This window comes from Dipodomys merriami, unplaced genomic scaffold (assembly GCF_024711535.1).
Source record: "Dipodomys merriami isolate MVZ:Mamm:240054 unplaced genomic scaffold, mDipMer1.0.p SCAF_3, whole genome shotgun sequence".
Classification (NCBI taxonomy): domain Eukaryota; kingdom Metazoa; phylum Chordata; class Mammalia; order Rodentia; family Heteromyidae; genus Dipodomys; species Dipodomys merriami.
In genome coordinates, this window is record NW_027204492.1 from 617,728 (window position 1) to 640,915 (window position 23,188).

Sequence of the window (23,188 nt, forward strand, 5' to 3'; positions counted from 1 at the left end):
TTTTTTGAAAATATTAATAAAATTGACAGACCACTTACGAGATTAATGAAAAAAAGAAGAGAGAAAATTCAAATCAACGAGATCAGATATGCCACAGGAAACATTACAACAAACATGTAGGAAATCCAAATGATTATAAAGGACTACTTTCAAAACCTCTGCTCACTAAAGAAGGAAAACCTAGCAGAAATGGAAGAATTTCTAGAAACATACAAAATACCTAAACTGAACCTAGAAGATATAAACCAGATAAACTAACCAATAACACGCAATGAGATAGAGGAAGTAATCAGAAGTCTTCCAACAAGGAAAAGGGTAGGCCCAGACAGACTCACCACTGAATTTCAGAAGACTTTTAATGATGAACTGATACTAATCCTCCTCAAGCTTTTCCATGAAATAGAAGCAGAGGGAGCAATCCCAAACCTATTCTAGGAAGCCATTATCACAATCATCCCCAAACCAGATAAGGATCCAACAAAAAAAGAGAACTACAGACCAATTTCTCGGCTGAACACAGATGCAAAGCTCCTCAATAAAAGATTACCCAACACAATCCAGAAAAAATTAAAAAAATCATACATTATGACCTAGTAAGGCTTCATCCCACAGATGCAAGGTTGGTTTAATATAAACAAATCAATAATTTAATTCACTATGTCAACAGAGCCAAGGTTAACCACATGATCATCTCAATAGACACAAAAATAAACCTTTGACAAAAATACAACATCCATTCATGCTAAAATCTCTGGAGAACCTGGGAATAGAAGGAACATTCCTTAAAATATTAAAAGCTATACATGACAGTCCAACAACCAATATCATACTGAATGGAAAAAAACTAAAACCATTTCCCCCAAAATAAGGAACAAGGCAAGGATGCCCACTCTCTCCACTCCTCTTCAATAGAGTTACGTAATTCTTAAAGCAATAAGGCAAGAAAAGGACAAAAAAGGGATTCACATAGGGAAAGAAGAAATGAAACAATCTCCTGTGTGCTTTTTTTTTTTGTCGGTCGTGGGGCCTGAAGTCTGGGCCTGGGCACTGTCCCTCAGCAATTCAGCTCAAGGCTAGCGATCTACCACTTAAGCCACAGTGCCACTTCCAGCTTTTTCTGTTTATGTGGTGCTGAGGAACTGAGCCCAGGGCCTCATGCATGCAAGGCAAGCGCTCTACCACTGAACTACCTTCCCAACCCCAAATTAAACAATCTCTTTGCAAATGACATGATCTTATATCTAAAAGACCCCCAAAATTCTACCCCCAAACTCCTAGAGCTAATCAACCACTCCAGCAAAGTAGCAGGATACAAAATTAACCTGCAAAAATCAGTAGCCCTTTGTATGCAACAATGTACAAGCAGAAAGGGAAATCATGAAAACAATCCCATTTGCAATAGCCTCAAAAAAAATAATACCTAGGAATCTTTACAGGGAAAAATAAAAATCTAAAGAAAGAAATTAAAGAGGACACCTGGAAATGGAAAGACCTTCCATGTTTATGGATAGTGAGAATCAATATTGTGAAAATGGCCATACTGCCAAAAATGATAGACAATTCAATGCAATCCCCATCAAAATCCCAATGATGTTTTTTTTTTATCAAGATAGACGAAACAATCCAAAAATTCATGCAGACCAACGAAAGACCTAGAATAGCCAAAGCAATACTAGGCAAAAAAGCAATGCAAACAGTATCAGAATATTAGACCTCAAACTTAACTACGGAGACATAATAACAATAACAGCTTGGTATTGGCACAAAAATAGACCCGAAGATGAACGAACAGATTAGAAGACCCAGAAATTAAACCACATATTTAGAGCTGGGAAGGTGGCTCAGTGGTAGAGTGCTTGCCTTGCATGCATAAGGCCCTGGGTTCGATTCCTCAGCACCACATAAACAGGAAAAGCTGGAAGTGGCGCTGAGGCTCAAGTGGTACAGTACTAGCCTTGAGCTGAAGAACTCAGGGACAGCACGCAGGCCCAGAGTTCAAGCCCCACAACTGACAAAAAACACAAAACAACAACAACAACAACACATCCCCCACACACACACTTACAGTCATCTGATATCTGACAAAGGAGCCAGTGGAAAAAACATAGCCTCTTCAACAATTGGTGATGGGAAAACTGGGCAGCAGAAAACTAAAAGAGGGTCCCTGTTTGTCACCATGCACTAATATGAATACAACGTGGGTTAAAGACCTCAACACCAGAAACAGAACTCTGAAACTACTGCAAGAGCAAGTAGGAGAGACATTGGAACTCATAGTACAGGCAGGAACTTCCTGAATAGAGTCCCAGGGGAACAACAGATAGGAGAGAAACTCGACAAGTGAGACTAATATAAAAAGTTTCTGCACAGTTAAGGACATAGTTACTAAACTAGAAAGACAGCCAGCCATTTGAGAAAGGACCTTTACCATCAATACATCAGACAAAGGCCTAATATCCAATATATACAAGAAGCTCAAGAAACTAAACCCTCCCAAACACACCAATTACTACATGGGCAAGGAGGCTGAGAGACTTTTTAGAAGAAGAGGTAAGAATGGCAAAGAGACACATGAGGAAATGCTCATCATCCCTGGACATAAAGGAAATGCAAATCAAAACAACCCTGAGATACCATCTTACCCCAGTTAGATTGGCCAACATTTTGAATTCTGACAACAAATGCTGGTGGGGGGTATGAAGAAAAAGGAACTCTACTGCTCTGTTGGTGACAATGTAAACTGATAGAATCACTCTGGAAAGCAGTCTGGAGATTCCTCAAAAAACTAAACATAGACCTTCCCTACAACCCAGCCATACCACTCGTAGGCATCTACCCTGAGCAGCATAAGCCAAGATATGATAAGGACACCTGCACATCCAAGTTCACTGCCACACTATTTACAATATCCAAGATATGGAAACAGCCCAGATGCCCCATAATAGATAAGTGGGTACAAAAAATGTGGTAACTATGTACAATGGAATTTTACATAGCCATTAGAAAGAATAAAATAATGTGATCTGCAGGGAAATGGATGGAACTAGAATAAATCTTGTTGAGTGAGTTAAATCAAGACCAGAGAAGAAAACAGCACATTTTCCCTGACATGTGGAAGTTAGATCTAAAACACACTGGGATATGATAAATTATACAGGATTCTATATAGTCACATACAGTGAGACCAAAAGAGGACAATCTTAGGAAAAAACACGAAGGTGTAATACCCAAGTACATCTTCATATCTGTATAATATACATACCAAAACGAACTGCAAAAATATAGAAACAAAGGACTTTTTTCTTATTTTTTCTTTTTCTGATGACTGTATTCTTTACCTTATATACGATATATTTTTATGCACATCTGTGGGAAAGTGGGAGGAGGAAAACTGGTAGTATATGAATATTATCTGTGGATTAAGTAGTAGTATTATATGAATTTTAATTTCCTGATACTGACAATTATAAAATGGCTATGGAATATAAAGTCCCTGACTTTCAGGGAATGCCTACTGAAGGAGAATCATGTATGCAACTTACGCTCAAATGGTTCTAGAGAAAAATATCCACATATACAAAGAGAAAATGATAAGACAAATGTACAATTTTTTATGTGCTAGTCCCGGGGCTTGAACTCAGAGCCCAGACACTGTCCCTGAGCTTTTTTTGCTCAAGGCTTGTACTCTATCACTTGAGTCACACTAGCACTCCTAGCTTTTTTTTTTTTTTTGGATGAGTCTCATGGAATTTTTTTTTTGTCAGTCATGGGGCCTGAACTCTGGGCCTGGGCACTGTCCCTCAGCTCTTCAGCTCAAGGCTAGTGCTCTACCACTTGAACCATGGCGCCACTTCTGGCTTTTTCTGCTTATGTGGTGCTGAGGAATGGAACCCAGGGCCTCATGCATGCAAGGTAAGCATTCTACCACTGAGCAACCTTCCCAGCCCCTCATGGACTTTTATGTCCTAGCTGGATTTGAACTGTAATCCTCAGATCGCAGCCCTCTGAGCAGCTAGGATTACAGGTGTGAGCTACTGGCACCTAGCTTGTTGTATAATTTTAACAGTTAAAGATTCTGGGTGTGATATATACAAGACTTCCTTATACTATTCTTACAATTTCTCCATAAGTCTGAAATTATTTTAAAACAGAATGTCAAAAATATAAGAATAACTAAAAGAATCAAAACAGAACAATTTCTTACTGAAAAAGATAAAGAAAAAACCCAACCCAGTCCAAAAAGTAAGAGGAAGGAAAGCATGACAGGAAAGAAAGAGAAGGAAGGGGAAAGGCAGGGAGCCTATCCATAAATACATGCTTCTGTCATACTTACTCTGAACTCTTTTGGGCCTGTATGGATTGGAAGCAGGTGTAAAGTACCCGGCCAGTCTATTTAAAAAGAAAGAAAGGAATCATACATAAGAGTGTTTTTGTTTTATTATTTCTTATCAAAATATACTTTTTGTACATCTTTGTGGAATACATTATAGCAATTCATTATCTGTATACAATATGTAATAATCAAATCAGAGTACTGAGCATTACTATCTCTTCAATCGCCAATCATTTTTGTGTTGGTAATTTCACAGCAACTTAGTAGTCTCTAACCTAAAACACAAAGGACCCTGGAAGTAGAAAGATATAAGAAACCTCAAACATTGAATTTGCCATAAATGAATTTTTATTAGAAGGACCATATACTCAGTCTATATGATGGTCACAACCAAATGTTGCTAATAAATGTGAGATCCAAGAAAGTAAAAACCCAAACACTCACACTGCTGTGTTGGAAACTAATAAACTTATTCCACAATTATTTATGATGATTACACAGATAAATTTATGATGAAAAGCTGAAAGCATTTCACAGTATAAAGTTCAAGCTATGTTTCTGGAAAAAAAGTAATTTCATAACCTTATAAGATTAGGTCTCAGGATATTCTGGAACTCATCTGGAATCAAATGAGCTGTCCATTAAATGGGGATACTTTTGAGAGGGAAAGAAACTAAATAGGACACTATTTAGTAGAGTCTCTGAGGCAAACTGGGATGAATGATCACAATCTTCCTCACTCTGCCATGCCAGTTTGCTCAATATTCCCTGTATATGCCACACTCGCCTTAGGAATCTTTGCACTGCTTACTTCATCTGCCTAGGGTGATCTTCCCCCATGATATCCACAACTTGTTCCTTTGCCTTTGGGTCCTGACCCAATAACCCTTTTCATTGAAACCTTCCTTGATTATTCTATTAAAATTCCAAAGACTTTACTCTCTGCACACACACACACACACACACACACACACACACACACACACACACACACCCTTTGTGTTTTTATACACACACACACACACACACACAACCTTTGTGTTTTTATACACACACACACACACACACACACACACACACACACACACACACACACACACACACACACACACACACACTACCTTTGTGTTTTTATCCTCTATGAAACAGGAAAAAATAAGTCCTACAAAGCCTTGATCCATCATCTGGTACATGGCTTGTGTACGAACATCTGGAAATGAAAATAAAATATTCCATCAACAAATTATTTCACTTCTAAGCCTACTTCCTCATCAGTTAAATGTGGGTTAACATCAACCTATCTCTCACAAAGCTGATGATCTTTTAAAAATGGAGATTTTCAGAACAATGCCTAGCAAATCAAAGGTAAACATTCTCATTCTGTTTCATCCACAACCACTGAAAACAATTACTGTCTCTAATATGTTACCCAAACTGCCTTTGTCAAGGTCACCAATGACCTCTACTTGGTTCTTGATTTGTCTTTTTCTCAACTGATCACTCCTTCCTGAAATACTGTTTTAGTTGGCCTTATACTCTCTTATACTTTGTATACAGCGTAACTTCCTGGCTGATCTTTTCCAATATCTTTTTTTTCAGAATTCTCATCTTTTTACTAGAAATATTATGATTGCCAGGGTTAGTCTGAAGTCCTTTTATCTATCTACCCTCACTCCCTGAATGATTCATATAGTTCATAGCTTCACATTTATATCTTCACTTACCACTCATAATCCATATCCAACAAACTAAAAATCCAGAATCATATATCTAGTGGTCTGACACACAGATTTAGTTGTCTAAAAGTGTTACTCAGCTGGTGCCAGTGGTTCACACCTGTAATCCTAGCTACTTAGGAGGCTGAGATCTGAGGCTCACAGTTTGATGTCAGCCCAGGCAGCAAAATCTGTAAGATTCTGATCTCCAATTAATCACCAAAAAAGCCAGAAGTAGAGCTATCTTAAGCGGTACAGCATTAGCTTGAAAAAAAGCTCAGATACAGTGCCCAAGCCCTGAGCTTAAGCCTCAGGAATGGCACACACACAAAACAGTGCTTCTCAGTGCTATAGCAGGTCTGTGCACCATGTTACCTATTCATAAGGAATCCAAACAAATGTGGGGTTTCCTCACTGAGAAAGCCTTCTTAGGGAAAACAAAACAAAACAAGCTGAACTAAATATGTGCTTTGTGACACAAATGATGTAGTAGGTTCTATCCTCATTTCCACCTCTTATTTTAACCTCCTGAGCCTTGTTTATTACTCTGTATAGTAGAGAAGACCACTAACCCACTGATTAATATGAGGGCTAGAGAAAACATTGGTAAATCATTATCATATAGTTAATTACTACTGCTCATCAATGTAAATTCACTCTAATCAAAGTTTTTGTACTTTCTAGAGACAGGTAGAAGAAAAAAATCAATCATTTTCAAAAAAAGAAAAGAGAAAAATAGCAATTTAGTTACATTATACTGATTGAGAATTAGGTTATGAATAGGAATTATGTATAAACAGAGAATTAGGTTATGAATAGGAATTATGTATAAACAGAGATTATAAATGTCAATTTTTCAAATTTCACCTTTAACAACAACAAAACTTCAGATTGGAAGTTACAAATAAACAATGTTCAGTTTTTCAGTTACACTTTTAATTTGAGGCGAATTAACAGCAGTTAGGCTTTAGTAATGATTTCTCAGGTACAGTTAAAATTGGAGGCTGAAATTTGTCTCTCACTATTAAAACCAATAACACATGGCAAAAGAAATCAAGATAATGACATCTGTTTAAGAATAGTCAAATTTGAGGTTAAAATCACCCTGGCCTATGTGGTGGAGAAGGAAAAACAATTATTCATTTCTAAAGACAATAAACAATGCTACCACATGATACTTACCAACATGTGAAGGCCAAACGGTTATATGAGGATGGGAATGATACCAGCCCACAACTCTCATGGGGCGACCTGTTAGTTCAGCTAACCTGTGTGTTTGTCAAGGTATCTGCAAAATGTGTGGTAGCAGGACAGAACCCAGGCTTGACATACAAAGCTGTAACCCAAGACTCCAAGAATCTTTTGTTTTTTCATTCACTTCATTTCTCTCTGGCAGTTATCAAGGTTAACATTAGCAAACAGAGTGGTTTCAAAGCCCATAAGGTTGAGGGTATAGCTCAGTAGTAGAGTACTAGTCTAGTACACACAAGGCTTGGGATCCACCCCCTGCACTATAATGCAAAACAACAAACAAACTCAACAGGCTAGGCACCAGTAGCTCATGCCCATAATCCTAGCTACTCAAATGGCTTAGATGCAGAGAACTGTAGTTCAAAGCAAGCCCAGGCAGAAAAGTCTAGGAGAATCAGTCCACAAAATGGAAAAAGTGAGGTTACCAGCATGACTCAGGTGGAAGAGCACAGATAAATGAACAAAGATCACAGCTTGGGCTAGAACTATCCATCTGAAGAATATTTTTTATTCTATAGCTGTAAAAATAAAATCTTTCAGACAGGTAATCCTAATCAGCAATCTTAATTAGGAAATGGAAATAGGAGGGTTGCAGTTTGAGGGCAGTCCAGGAAAAAAGTTAGTGAGACCCTATCTCAAAAAACAAGCTGAACTTGGTGGTGCATGCTTTCCTGTAATTCTAGCTACCTGTGAGGTAGAGGTGGGAGGACTATGTTCTCAGATGAGCCCTGGGAAAAGCTTGAGACATCTATTTGAAAAACAAAGAAAAAAGTCTGGAGATGTGGTAAAGCACTTGCCTAGCAATTGCAAGGCCCTGAAAACTAGAGATAGCACAGTCGCTATTCTATAAAATATTGATTCGTTTTTCTAAAAATTACCTATACTGCATCCCAATAATTCTTGTTATACAACTAAGTATGAAAAACATTTTAAAAATATATTAAAAGAGAGACAGTCTTACTATGTAACCCAGGCTGGCCACAGTGCTTAACAAATAACAAGTGTAAAATACAGTAATGTATTTATCCATTGTACCATTTTGGAAATAGTTTCAGTATGAGATTAAATATGGAATCTCAATACTAAACATAGTTTTCCACAGTTACGTTCCAGAAATTTTATGTTGGCAACATTTGTTTACAAAACACCCATGTGCCAATTCTAACTGCAAAAGAAGCCTGCACTTCCCACAAGTCTTAGAGCAGTTGCAAGGATTTGTGAGATAAAGAATACTCTGGTATGGAAGGCTAGATGTTCTGTTATTCCCTTCTTGTCTAAAAGCTAGAGCAAGATGCCATCTTGAAAGAGGGCCTATTGTTTAGAGAGTGAACTATACTAGGAGCCTGAAAAAAACGAACACACAGTTCAAGGAGATGGGATATCCTGCCCAAGAGTATGAGTAGGAGACAGCCAAGGGAAGTGGTTGAGGGACAGGGTCAAAATGGACTCAGCAGACAAGTACAAGCTGTGAGGAACTGCACCAGCAGCATAAGGCCACAGGGTACCATGATGGCCTCACTGCCCTAGGCTGGGGGTGATTCCTACTGCCTGAGGTGAAAGTGGAAACAAAAAGTCAAGCTAGTTAATGGCTTAATAATAGGCCCAGAGGGCCTGTTTCCTGGCTGTATTGACTGTGGGTTAGAACCCTGACTCAAACCCTCTCAATCACCTGATACCCACAGGCTCAGTGGGTATTCTTTCTCCCACCCTCAAAAGGAATTATTCAGCTGGGCCTGAAAGCACTGAGACCGGACTCTGAGTGGTTGTATGTTTTCTGAGTTAGGACTGAGGGCCAAGTCCAGACACTCTAAATTACCTAACTGCCCATAGCCTCCTCCTCCATACTAGGAGGCAAATTTGGATGGAATTGGAAAGCACTGAGAGCAACAGGCACAGTCTGGGTCCATCACCTTCTACAAGTCAGTGCGGAGCTTATTTTTGTTTGCTCTCCCACTTTGAGGTTTGGATGCTAGCTGCCTGTGGGGATACAACCTAGGGCAAGTGTAAAGCAAAAGGGCACCTGCCCAGCCCAAAGGCTAAACCCCTTAGCAGCCAATAGTGGCTCTAAGTACAGAAATGGAAAAGACCATAGTGACTCCAGTTAGTTTACCTCCATCTGACCAATGCTGACGCCCTGAGCATGAGGCAAATGCTTGGTGACTGAGCCACACACAGCCAGTCCAGTGGTAAGAAATAGCACCCAACCTGGATACTACACAGTCCTCCTGAATATTTAGATTATTTCAACGGAAAGACTACGAGGCAATTAAAGCTTCTAAACAATGACTTGGCCTCAGATGTATAAATACTAATGGAGAAGCACAAGTAATATGCGCAAACAAGGCAGCATATCTCTTCTTAAGTTCAACCATTCCAGTAGAGGACTTGAACAACAGCAAAGATGAAACTTTAAGCAATGAACTCAAAAGTACAGTAAGAATGATGAATAAAGCCTACATGTATAAGCAGCTGAATAACTTCAGAGTACATAAAAAAGCTAAATGAACTCAAAGAGAATTCAAATAGACATCTGAATGAACTCAAAGAAAACCAAAATAAACAGTTGAATGAAATAAGGAAGACAATGCAAGCAATGGAGGAATTCAATAAGGGCATTGAAATTTTGAAGGAAAATAAAGTGGGAATAAAAAGTTCAGTAAGTCAGCTCACACTTGTAATTCTAGATAGTCAGGAAGCTAAGATCTGAGGACTGCAATTCAAACCAGCCCAAGCATGAAAGTCCATGAGACTCCTATCTGAAATTACCCACCAAAAAGCCAGAAGTAGAGGCATGGCTCAATTGGTAGATTGCCAGCCATGAGTGAAAAATCTAAGGGGCAGCTCCCAGATCCTAAGTTCAAGCCCTAGTACTGGCACAAAAACAAAACAAAAACCCTCAGTTGAAAGCCTTAATAGAATGGAACAGGTTGAAGATAATCAGTGATCAAAGACAAAAATTAAAGTCCTTGAGACTCTCAGTGCAGGGAAGCTGGACCTGGGGCTGTGCACCTATGATCCTATCAACTCTGAGAAGCTGAATGTAACAGAGTGTGGCTCAGGCACTATTCTGAGCCACCCAAGACCTAGGTGTTAGTGAGAAGTTACCATAAAAATAAACCATTGAAACATGCCTCAGAAGTACAGTGCCTGCCTAGCAAATACTAGGACATGAGTTAAACCATAGTGCTATCAAGAAGGAAGGAAGGGAGGGGGGACCAAGATGGCGACAGGGCAGTAGGGAAACGCCACAGCTCTCCCCAACCAAAAAGAGAGTTTGAGTTCCAACGCTTAATCTCCCCAAGAGACCAACAACAACAAAAAGACGTACACCCAAAGAAAAACAGGAGGCGGAAAAAAAAACAAAAAAGAAAAAGAGAAAAAGAAGAATTTCAGAACAGAGAAGCGCAAAGACCCCTCCCCCAACCTTCACTGGCTGCCGGCAGTAGCCAAGCCGTGGCCAGCTCGCCCAGCGGGGGCTGCCAGAGCCCCAGAGACAACAGGGGACTACCTGCAGATCACCCGCGCAGAAGCTGCCTGAGGTACCGGTGTCAGACCCGCTGATGAAGTCCAACAGAGAAACCGCCGAGCCAGGAGTCTGCACAAAGATCCCACCCCACCACTCACTCTCCATCTAAGCAGAGAGGCTCCATCCCGCCAAAGCCACTCGACCCCACGGCGGGAGCCCCAGAGCTACACGGGATACCCACAGAACACCAGAGCAGAAGACCTGCAAGGAACTGGCATGGGTCCGGAGAGCGCAAACAGAGACAAACCCCAGTGCTCAGAACCTGCACGGAGGCTGCCCGGAGTCCCAGAGACACACGGGGCTGTCTGCAGATCACCCGCGCAAAAGCAGCCTGAGGTACCCATGTCAGACCCACCAATCGCGACGGAGAAACCTCTGAGCCGGGAACTTGGCCCCCCCGGCGGGAGCCCCAGAGCCACACGGGACACCCACAGAACACCAGAGCAGAAGACCTTCAGGGAACTGGTGTTAATCCTGAGAGCATAGACACAAATCCCAATGCTCAGAACCTGCACGGAGGCCCCACCCCCACCCCTCGGGCAGAGGCCGGAGGCCCACCTGGCCAGGACCGACAGCATAAACTGAGGCAGAGACAGAAGAGAATCACACAGAGCCACCACCGCCCAGCCCAGCCGGCAACTACCCCAACTGAACTCTGAGTGCAACGGCATCCGACAACCTATATTACACAGAAACAACTAGCTCCAGGCAGAGTAACCCGCAGGGGACGGTGTATCCCTCAAGGAAGACCAGAGCTAGTGGGAATCCCCAGACCCTGACCCAGACTCCCTACCCCAACACCTGGACCACAGGCCCCACTAAAACTGGGAACTGTTCCAAAGCTCCACCAGCCCGCGGAGCACACTAGGCTGGCCAGGCTAGAACAAAAGCGCCCCTGGAAGGGAGCTTAAACGCCCAAGCCAGGAACAGCGCCCCTGGGTCAAGACACCCAACAGTGGACGAAATTTGAACTGTGTACCCAGGCTGCATAACCTAGGCGGGATACACAGCAGCACAGGCCCAACTGGCATGCCCCAGGCGGGGGGCCGGGACCAGGCCTGGGGTTCTGGCGCCAGAGCAACACAACCAACTCCTCCCAACTGAAGTCAGAAGCTGAGCATAAGCCTCAGCAGAGGGGGGGAAAACAGGGAACTGCATCCTCTAGGAAGCATGCCTGTGACAGCAAAAGACCCAGGGGCTCAGGACAAGAGAAGCCCAAACCCCACCAGAACCCAACCCATATATTCTAGGCTGGAATTGGACAACACAGGCCGCCAGCACCTGATAATAGTCAGGAGCTCAGGCTGGTAAGGTGGCTCAGCAGTAGAGTGCTTGTCTTGGGCATGAGGCCCTAGATCTGATTCCTCAGCACCACATAAGCAGAAAGGGCCAGAAGTGGTGCTGTGGCTCAAATGGTAGGGTGCCAGCCTTGAGCTGAAGAGCTGAGGGGCAGCACCTAGGACCAGAGTTCAAGCCCACAACTGGCCAAAGAAAAACCATCAGGAGCCCATAGCAGACTCCAGCATCTGGGAGAGTGCATCCAACACATCCGATCTTGCCAAGAACACCTGTAGGAGCAAACAGGAGCAGTCTAGGCTGCTCAACCCTTCCAAAGGCGGGAACTGCCAGTGATCTACAGCAGAGAGCTGAGAACCCTATGTGGGTCAGACCAGCAGCTGGAGGTTGGCCCCCAACAGAACCCAGATCACGTACAGACTCTCTCTACCAATACAGAAACAGCAACCAAGCAAAGACAGACACATACTGACCAAAACAAAATTTCAGATTAGCTCCAATAATCCCTAAACCCTCATGCGAAAATCACAGAGAAAAATTACAAGGTTTATCAACACCCCGGATAGTGAACTATCCCTAAAAGCCAGCAGCCAATCAGGGGAGAGCCCCAGTGGGAACAAAGCAGGAATGGAAGACAAAAGCTACATCCAAGGGATGCTGGAGGCAAGGACTCAAGAAATAAAGCGAGAAATAGACCAGAAATTTAAAGAACACAGGGATGAACTATCGAAAGAGATGCAGGATCTCAAACAAGAGGTACACGCAAAAATAGAGGCAGTACATACCTCACTAAGAAGTGAAATAAGTGCCAAAATAGAGGCAGTACATATCTCATTAAGAGGTGAGATCAGTACTTTGAGAATCAACATCGAATCCATAAGTGAGTCCATTTCCTCCATGCAAACCTCAATGGAAGCCACAGTTAACAGGGTGAATGAAATGGAATGTAGAGTGTCAGATACAGAAGACAGAATACACCCACTGGACCAAAAAATGACAGATATGGAAAAAATCACTTAAATTATGCCAAAGGGAAATTCAAGAGCAAGCAGATAGTGCCAAGAAATTTAACCTTCGTATAATTGGAGTGGATGAAAGTGAGGAATATCAAAGCAAGGGAATGCAAGGAATGCAACGCCTATTCAACAAGATAATCGGTGAAAATTTTCCCCATCTCAAAAACAAACATCTTACCTACATAACAGAAGCATATAGAACACCTAACAAGCAAGATCCCAGGAGAAACACTTCTAGACACATTACAGTAAAAATGATAGATTTGAATAATAAGGAAACAATCTTGCATGCAGCAAAAAATGAAGAAGGAGCGGGCTGGGAAAGTGGCTCAGTGGTAGAGTGCTTGCCTTGCATGCATGAGGCCCCGGGCTCAATTCCTCAGCACCACATAAGCAAAAAGAAAAAAAAGCTGCAAGTGGCGCTGTGGCTCAAGTGGTAGAGCGCTAGCCTTGAGCTGAAGAGCTGAGGGATAGCGCCCTGGCCCAGAGTTCAGGCCCCACAACCAGACCAAAAAAAAAAAAAAAATGAAGAAGAAGCTATACTACAATGGGAAAAAAATTAGAATCACTGCAGATCTCTCCACACAAACACTGAATGCAAGAAAGGCCTGGGAAAGTACGATCCGAGCCCTGAGAACCAATAACTGCCAGCCCAGACTGATATACCCGGCAAAGCTAGCATTCACATTCGATGGAGAACTAAAAATTTTTAATAGCAAAGAAAAACTAAGTGAATAAATAAACATTAAGCCAGCATTGCAAAGAATACTAAGAGGGGGAACACAACCTGAAGAAAGCAATCAGGAACAGGGACCTGCACCCAGACAGGCATTAATAGAAGTCTAACTGAGCAAGCACAGGAAGAAAGGAAAGAAGAAAAACTGAGGAAAACAGGGAATGACAGGGACCACAATGCATCTCTCTATACTCTTAATATTAACGGGCTTAATTCACCAATCAAAAGATAAAGAACTGCAGATTGGATCAGAAAACATGACCCATCCATCTGTTGCCTTCAGGAGACCCACTTAGCCAAACATACAAACTCAGAGTGAAGGGTTGGAAAAGGATCTACCAATCAAATGCCCCCATTAAGAAAGCAGGTGTAGCCATCCTGATATCTGATAAAATAAACTTTTCATTAAAATCAATACAAAAAGACAAGGACGGACACTACATATTAATACAGGGAACAATCCAAGAGGAGGATATTACCTTTATCAACTTATATTACCCAAACATTGGTGCACCCAGATATGTTAAGCAAATACTCTCAAACTTACAGAATAAAATAGATCCCAATACGATAATACTAGGAGACTTTAACACCCCACTCTCACCAAAGGACAGGTCTACCAACCACAGGATTGGCAAAGAAGCTACCGAATTAAGTGAGGCCATACTTCAAATGGAGTTAACTGACATCTACCAAGTATTTCACCCTAAAACAACACAGTACACATTCTTCTCAGCAGCTCATGGAACTTTCTCAAAAACAGACCATATCATAGTTCATGCAAGGAACTTAAGCAAATACAAAGGGATTGACATAATCCTCCATATCCTATCTGACCACAGTGGAATCAAGCTAGTTCTCAATAACAAAGCATACCGCAGAAATTACTCAAATACATGGAAATTGAACAGCACACTTCTAAATAATGCTTGGGTAACAGAAGAGATCAAAGAAGAAATTAAAAATTTCCTACAACTCAATGAAAATGAAAACACCTCGCAAAGAAACTTGTGGGACACAGCAAAAGCAGTCCTGAGGGGCAAATTTATTGCCCTCAGTGCCCACATCAAGAAAATAGAAACAGACCAAGTAAATAATCTCATATTGCAATTAAAACAGCTAGAAAAACATGAAAAAATGGAACCTAAAGTTACTAGACGGAGCCAGATAACCAAACTAAGAGCAGAGATTAATGAATTAGAGAATCAGAGAATCATAGCCAGGATTAACCAAACAAAAAGCTGGTTCTTTGAAAAAATAAATAAAATTGATGGACCATTGGCAAGATTAATTAAAAAAAGAAGAGAGGAAACCCATATCAACAGGATTAGGGATGCCATGGTAAAAATCACAACACGTAACCAAGATATCCAAACAATTTTAACAGACTACTTTCAGAAGTTATACTCTCTAAAGAAAGAAAACCTGGCAGAAATTGATGCATTTTTAGAGAAATACAAGTTGCCCAAACGTAGCAAAGAAGGAGTAAATCAATTAAATAAGCCAATATACTACAACGATATACAGAAAGCAATCAGAAGTCTTCCAACAAAAAAAAGCCCAGGATCAGATGGATTCAGAGCAGAATTCTATAAGACCTTTAAAGAAGAACTAATACCCATAATCCTCAAGCTCTTCAGACAACAGAGAAGGAGGGAGCTATCCCAAACTCATTCAACGATGCCAGTATCACACTCATCCCCAAACCAGGCAAAGACCCAACCAAAAAAGAGAATTACTGGCCAATTTCCTTGATGAACAAAGATGCAAAGATCCTTAACAAGATTCTAGCTAACAGAACCCAGAAACACATTAAAAAAATCATACACTACAACCAGGTAGGCTTCATCCCAGAGATGCAGGGATGGTTTAACATAAAGTAAGTCAATAAATGTAATCCAACACATCAACAGAGCCCAGGTCAAGAATCACATGATTATCTCCACAGATGCAGAAAAGGCCCTTGATAATTCAACATTCATTAATGCTAAAAACTCTGGAGAAAACAGGAATAGAAGGAACATTTCTTAAAACAATAAAAGCCATTTATGACAGACCAACAGCCAATATTATACTTAATGGGGAAAAGCTACAACCAATTCTCCTAAAATCAGGAACAAGGCAAGGATGCCCACTGTCTCCACTCCTCTTCAATATAGTCCTAGAACCCTTAGCCAGGGCAATAAGGCAAGAAAAAGACATTAAAGGGATCTGCATAGGAAAAGAAGAAGTTAAACTATCCCTTTTTGCAGATGACATGATACTATACCTTCACGATCCCAAAAACTCCATCCCCAAACTCTTAGAAATCATAAATCACTTCAGCAAAGTAGCAGGATACAAAATCAACCCACAAAAATCAGTTGCCTTCCTGTACACTGACAATGTACAAGCAGAGAGGGAAATAAAGGAAGCAACCCCATTCACAATAACCTCCCAAAAAATAAAATATTTAGGAATTAACCTAACCAAAGATGTAAAAGAACTACTTAATGAAAACTATAAAAAGTTAAAGAAAGAAATTACAGAAGACACTAGGAAATGGAAAGACCTCCCATGCTCTTGGATAGGCAGACAATCTAGTGAAAATGGCAATACTGCCAAAATTAATATACAAATTCAATGCAATGCCTATTAAAATCCCAATGACGTACATCTCTGAAATACGGAAAACTGTCCAAAAATTCATATGGAACAACAAAAGACCTAGAATAGCCAAAACAATTCTAGGGGATAAAGACAACACGGGAAGGATATCCATGCCGAACTTCAAACTCTACTATAGAGCTATAATAACAAAGACAGCATGATACTGGCACAAAAACAGACCCGAAGACCAACGGAACAGAATAGAAGATCCAGAAATAAATCCACATACCTACAGTCAGCTGATATTTGACAAAGGAGCCAAAGACATACAATGGAAGAAACACAGCCTCTTCAACCACTGGTGCTGGGAAAACTGGGCGGCCACATGCAGAAGACTAAAAGTGGACCCCAGCCTATCACCATGCACCAACATCAACTCAAAATGGATTAAAGACCTTAACATCAAACCTGAATCTCTGAAACTACTGCAGGACAGAGTAGGAGAGACACTTGAACTTATAGGCACAGGAAGGAACTTCCTGAACAGAGTCCCAGGGTCACAACAAATTGGAGAGAGACTTGGCAAATGGGAATACCTTAAAATAAAAAGTTTCTGCACAGCTAAAGCTATAGCAACCAAGCTAGAAAGACAACCAACTATCTGGGGAAAATATTTACCAGCAATATATCAGACAAGGGGTTAACATCCTGTATATACAGGGAACTCAAGAAACTAATCCCTCCCAAACCTAACAAACCAATTATTAAATGGGCAAGGGAACTAAAGAGAGACTTCTCAGAAGAGATAAAAATGGCAAAGAAACACACGAGGAAATGTTCACCATCCCTGGCTGTGAAGGAAATGCAAATAAAGACAATCCTGAGATATCACCTTACCCCAGTCAGAATGGCCCACATCCTCAAGTCAGCCAACGACAAATGCTAGAGGGGATGCGGAGAAATGTACACTTATACAACCACTTAGGAAAGCAGTCTGGAAGGTCCTCAGAAAGCTAAATATTGACCTCCCTTATGACCCAGTCATACCACTTCTAGGCATCTATCCTGAACAACAGGAACCAGTATACAAGGACACATGCACCTCCATGTTTATTGAAGCACTGTTCACAATAGCTAGGATATGGAAACAACCCAGATGTCCCACCACAGATGAATGGATCCAAAAATGGTGGTATCTATACACAATGGAGTATTATGCAGTCATTAGAAAGGACAAAATAATGACATCTGCAGGGAAATGGATGGAGCTAGAAGCAATCATGTTGAGCAAGGTAAGCCAAAAGCAAAGAGACAAATGGTACATGGTCTCCCTGATAAGTGGATGTTAAATCCAAAATGTTAAGTGACACGACAAATTTAACAGGACTTAAGAAACAAAGAACTTCCATTCATCTGGTCGAACCATTTCTAAATAACCCCATGTTGCTGATCACATATATGGTATATATGTGTACACCGGAGGGGAACCAGGAAGACGACACAGAACTAGAGGGAATCAGGGAAAAACATACAACAGCGGGACCCATCAGCTGCACTGGACATTGACCAAAATGAACTAAGCAACGTAATGGCAGTGATGGGAGGGAGGGAACAAATGGGAAAGAGGGAACAGCTGATGCTATGCAAAACAAAAGAAATGTACATACCACCCAATGTGGAAGAAATAACTGTATCACAAAGCTCATAGAAATCATAAATGTTATAGACCGTGATAGACAATTTGCTCCAGGAAAATTAGAATGTGTTTGTGACTTTAACTGAGCATCACTATCCCACAATACTGTGAAACTTGGGAAATTATGTAATCACTTAATCGCAATAAAAAATTAAAAAAAAATAAAAGAAAAAATAAATAAATAAATAAAAGCTCAGTGCAAGCTCTGTTCAGGGCTGCAGATCTTTGTAATTGGCCTTCTGCAGTCTGGTAACGCTAAATAAAAACTCCAAAATTCCAGAAAAAAAGAAGGAAGGAAGGAAGGAAGGCAGAAAGGAAGGAAGGAAGAAAGAAAGGAAGAAAGGATGAAAGGAAGAAAGGAAGATAGGTAGGTAGGTCAGAAAAATAATCCTACTCATAAAAGACTGAAAAAACATACCTCAAATGGCTAATAATGTTAAAGGAAGAAATTGAAAGAAGAAATTGAAGGACACAGTAGACAATGAAAAGTCTTCCCTTGTTCATCTATTAGCACAATTAAGATCAAAATTGCTATATTACTAACAAAATCAACAGATTCAATACAATTCCCATCAAATTCCCAATGTCATCCTTCATTTAAATAGTCAACTCACTGCTAAAATGTATATGGAAACATAAAAGACTCTGAATACCAGAAGTAATCCTGAGAAAAAAGAGCAAGGCTAGAAGTATAATAATATCAGAATTCAAACTGTGGTACAGAGCCACTGCAACAAAAACAGCATGGCACTGACACAAAAGCATACTTGATCAACAGAACACCTGAAAATAAATCTGTAAAGCTACAACCATCTTAGTTTTGACAAAGAAGTCAAAAACATAGTGGGAACAAACAGGGCTGGGAAAACTGGTTATCTGTAGTCAGAAGGCTGAAACTAAGCCCCTATTTCTCAAACTGTATAAAAGCCAGTTTAAAGTGGATCAAAGATCTCAATGGTAAGATCTGAAACTTTGACTGGGAGAGAGTGAGGGAAGGGAAGACACTGTAAAAAGGAAATGTACTTATTGCCTGACTCATGTAGCTATAATCTCTCTGTACATCATCTTTAAAATAACGATAAAGTAAATTTTTAAAAAAAGAACAAAATCTGAAACTTCTATAGGAAAATACTAGAAGATATAAATATAGATAATTAATTTCTGAAAGGACAGTAATTTCTCAGAAAATCAAATTAAAAATCTGTACACTGGGTGTTATTGGCTCATGCTTGTAATCCTAGCTACTCAGGAGGATGAGATCTGAGAATTGTGGTTCAAAGCCTGTCTGGGCAGGTAAGTCTATGACACTTTTATCTCCAATTAACTACCAAAGAAAAGCCAGAAATGCAGATGGGGCTCAAGAGGTAGAGCTCTAGTCTTGAGCAAAAATGGTTAAGCTCTAGGACCTGTGCACGTGTGTAGGACCTGTGCACGTGTGTGCATGCACCCACACACATACATACACACACACACCCCCACACACACACTTCTGTACACAACAGGAAACAATTACCAGAATTAAGAGACAACCCAAGAATGGGAGAAAACCTCTGCTAGCTATTTAAGGAGGAAGGGTAATTTCCAGAATATACAAAGTGCTCAAAAAAATTAATTAGAAATGTATAACTAATCCAACTAGTAAGTAGGAAAAGAATTATACAGACAAAAGGCAAATAAATACATGAAGAAATATTAACATCCTTACCCATAAAGGAAATGCAGACCAAAACAGTCTTTAGAATGTTAAGATTCAATGTTACTCCCTACCCCTCAGTCAGAATGGCAATCATCAAGAAAACAACAATGCCTGTGAGATTGTAGGGGAAAGAAAATTAACTCCTGGTAGGAGTGCAAACTAGCGTAACCACTATGAAAGTCAGTGTGGAGGGTCATTTAGAAACTACAACCTCATGCTACACAACTGCTATACAACTCCTGGGTATAATATGGGAAGGAAAGCAAACTAACATATGAAATACAACTAGTATACATATATTTATCTTAACACTATTGGCAATAGCCTAGGTGGACAACAGCTGATAAATGGATTAAAAAAATATCACTTGCAGGAGAGTGGATAGAACAGGGTATCATCATGTTGAACAAGATGACTCAAGCTCAAAAAAATCGACTAGCACATGTTTTTGCTCATATGTGGAGTCTAGATCTAAATGACAGTGATGATGGGAATCAGCCAGAGGGAGGAGGAAGAGAAAGTACAGGGAAAACAAATGGGGTAACATTACATATGTGTGTGTGTATATATACAGGAAGGAATACAAAAGAGGGAGTGTACTTATTCAAAGTGCACTGTATCGGTGAAATTATCACAATGAAATACCAATGAATGGGCTTTCTGTTTCTGGTCAAGACCGAAAACAAAGAAACAACAACATATACCAAGCAACAATCTTCAAAACAATAGTCATCATTCAAAGAAAGCCAATAGGTGGGAAATAAATCTGGTGAGTCCTGGAGAAGACATCCAGCCCACACATGAGCAAGGAAGGGAAACTGAAACAGAGCCAGCCAGACCACCTCAACAGTTCAGAAATGTTACTGAGTCCAGATTTGCTGGTTTTAAGGCCCAGGAGCAGAGAGGACAGTTGCAAAGGTTGAGGCAAACCTTGGACATTCCCAATAGTTCCCACTGGAGACTACTCATCAGCAGACTACTGATGAGCGCAATCATGTGAGAGAACTACCTAAGGCCTGGGCTAGAGACTTCAAGAGGATGGTAGGTAACTGCAACAGTCTGCCAGCCAGGAAAGACAATCTCACGAAATGTGGAATTTTGCTACTGCTCAGAAGACTGTTGTCTTAGTAGTGTGGAAAATCTACATTACCAGCTGCTCTGGTCCATACTGCTCATCCTCAAAAGTCAAACTCAAAAGCATGGACCATGTTTCCAACTAACTCAACAGCTTCCCAGAACACAGCTCTTGGATCCAACTCAGAATACAGAAATACCTAGGGGCTAAAATTAAAAAAAAAAATCTGTCAGGGATACAATGCAGCAGTGAAATCCAAACTTTTTTTTTTCTTTCTGCTTATGTGGTGCTGAGAAATTGAACTCAGGGCCTCAGGCATGCAAGGCAAGCGCTCTACCACTGAGCCACCTTCCTAGCCCTAAAATCCAAACTTTTAAAGGAGATGAACAGATTAGTGATTGCCAAGCGGTAAAGTGGTGGGGAAGAAGTAAATAATGACTAGGGAAAGGAAGTGGAAAGGTGAGTTTTCAGTAATGGAACAATCTTGTATCTTCAATGTTAGGGAAGTTCATGTATGTACACTTGACAAAATAGCACACAACTACATACACCCTATCTGTGTCAACTGCCTACTTTCCTAATTGTTACCATAATTATATAACAGGCAAACTTCAGCCAAAACTGGGTTAAGGCTAGAGACTTTTCTGTTACAAATATCTCAAAGTAAAAAGTTTTTTAAATAAAACAAGATACAAAATGTATACCTCATATATTATGGATATATAATCAATAAATTATATTTATAGTAACTATTAAAAAGAATGTATACATAAGCCAAAAGATTCCATCTTTCTTCATTTCAAAGGAAAGACTATAAAGTCCAAATTTTCTTAGAGAAAGTATTTAACAGATCTGAATGAGAAGAAAAACTCTAAATGTGTATGAACAATTCAGATTATAAATTCTAAAAATCTAGGACTCCGAAAAATGAAAATGTTAATTCTGCATTTCTACATCTGATTGGAAACTTATGTTCTGATGATGAAAAAAATAACAGATGTCATTATATAGTACATACGCTAATGCTTTCCACGCATGCATGTGTATGTGCTGGTCCTAGGGCTTGACCTCAGGGCCTGTGTGTGTGTGCGTGTGCTTGTGTGTGTGTGCGTGTGTGTGTGTGTTGGTCCTAGGGCTTGAACTCAGGGCCTGAGCACTGTCCCTGAGCTTTTCTGCTAAATGTTAGCACTCTACCACCTGAGACACAGCTCCAGTTCCAGAATTTTTTTTTTTTTTGTCAGTCATGGGAGCTGAACTCTGGGTCTGGGCACAGTCCGTCAGCTCTTCAGCTCAAGGCTAGCGCTCTACCACTTGAGCCACATCGCCACTTCCAGCTTTTTTTTTCTGCTTATGTGGTGCTGAGGAATAAAACCCAAGGCCTCATGCATGCAAGGCAAGCAATCTACCACTGAGCCAACTTTCCAGCCCCCAGGATTTTTTTTGGTGCTTGATTATAGAGATAAAATAGTCTCATGGGCCTTACTTCCCAGGCTGGCTTTGAACTGTGATCCTTAGATCCTGAGATCTCAGTATCCTGAGTAGCTGGGATTACAGATATAAACCATTAGTATCTAGCTGTGTTATTGCTTTGTAACAATGAACTGTCAACAACCAAATGTTAAATTCAATAGTAGGAATTTATGATCAAATGGACCTATAGATTCCTAAAAAGTAATTTTTAGAAATAGGCAGTAAATAAGAACAGTATAAACTTTAAAAAGTACAAAAGATTAACTAAAAGCACTGGTGCAATTTAACTTGCATTGGATGAGGTATGAAGTTTTGATTAGTGGAAGCATGTCAACAATTCTTCAGTTATATTTACTACAGAATAGCGTATTCAGTTCTCACCAGTATATACGTTTTGAGGGTAAGTCTCAAAACCCAATCCCTTCAATAGACAGAGACCAAGATAGTGAATGGTCTAGAATTAGGAAAACTGGAAGTAGGAACAGAAAAGAATGGTGAAAGGAGGAACAAGGAATACAGAGTAAGGTTAATGGAACTCTTCACAGAGCTCATTTTCACAGTATTTGGCCCTGGAACTTTGACTGTGGAACTGTAGTGGGCTCTCAAGCAGGGCGACGTGAGGCCGGGCACTCTTACAGGAAGCAGTCTACTGAGGTAGCACAGCCTCAGCAGACTCATGTGGACATCAAAGGGCTCTGTTTCTTATACCTCCTCTGCCTCCTTATTCAGTACATGTTTACACAGTACTTCATTTGCTAACTTTCAAGGATGCAAACTCTTCCCAGACGT

The 23,188-nt window shown here is 40.5% G+C and overlaps 1 protein-coding gene across 3 annotated transcripts in view; it reads right to left on the bottom strand.

Annotated features, from left to right (window-relative positions):
- Brcc3 (BRCA1/BRCA2-containing complex subunit 3) overlaps positions 1 to 23,188 on the bottom strand; it is a 44,729-nt gene that overhangs the window by 13,695 nt on the left and 7,846 nt on the right. For all 3 annotated transcript variants that reach the window (XM_070039437.1, XM_070039436.1, XM_070039435.1), the window contains 3 exons: positions 7,231 to 7,317; positions 5,455 to 5,543; positions 4,334 to 4,389 (listed from right to left, as the gene is read on the bottom strand). In XM_070039437.1, coding sequence (XP_069895538.1) covers positions 4,334 to 4,389; positions 5,455 to 5,543; positions 7,231 to 7,317 — 232 coding nt within the window. The remainder of the gene's footprint in view (positions 1 to 4,333; positions 4,390 to 5,454; positions 5,544 to 7,230; positions 7,318 to 23,188) is intronic.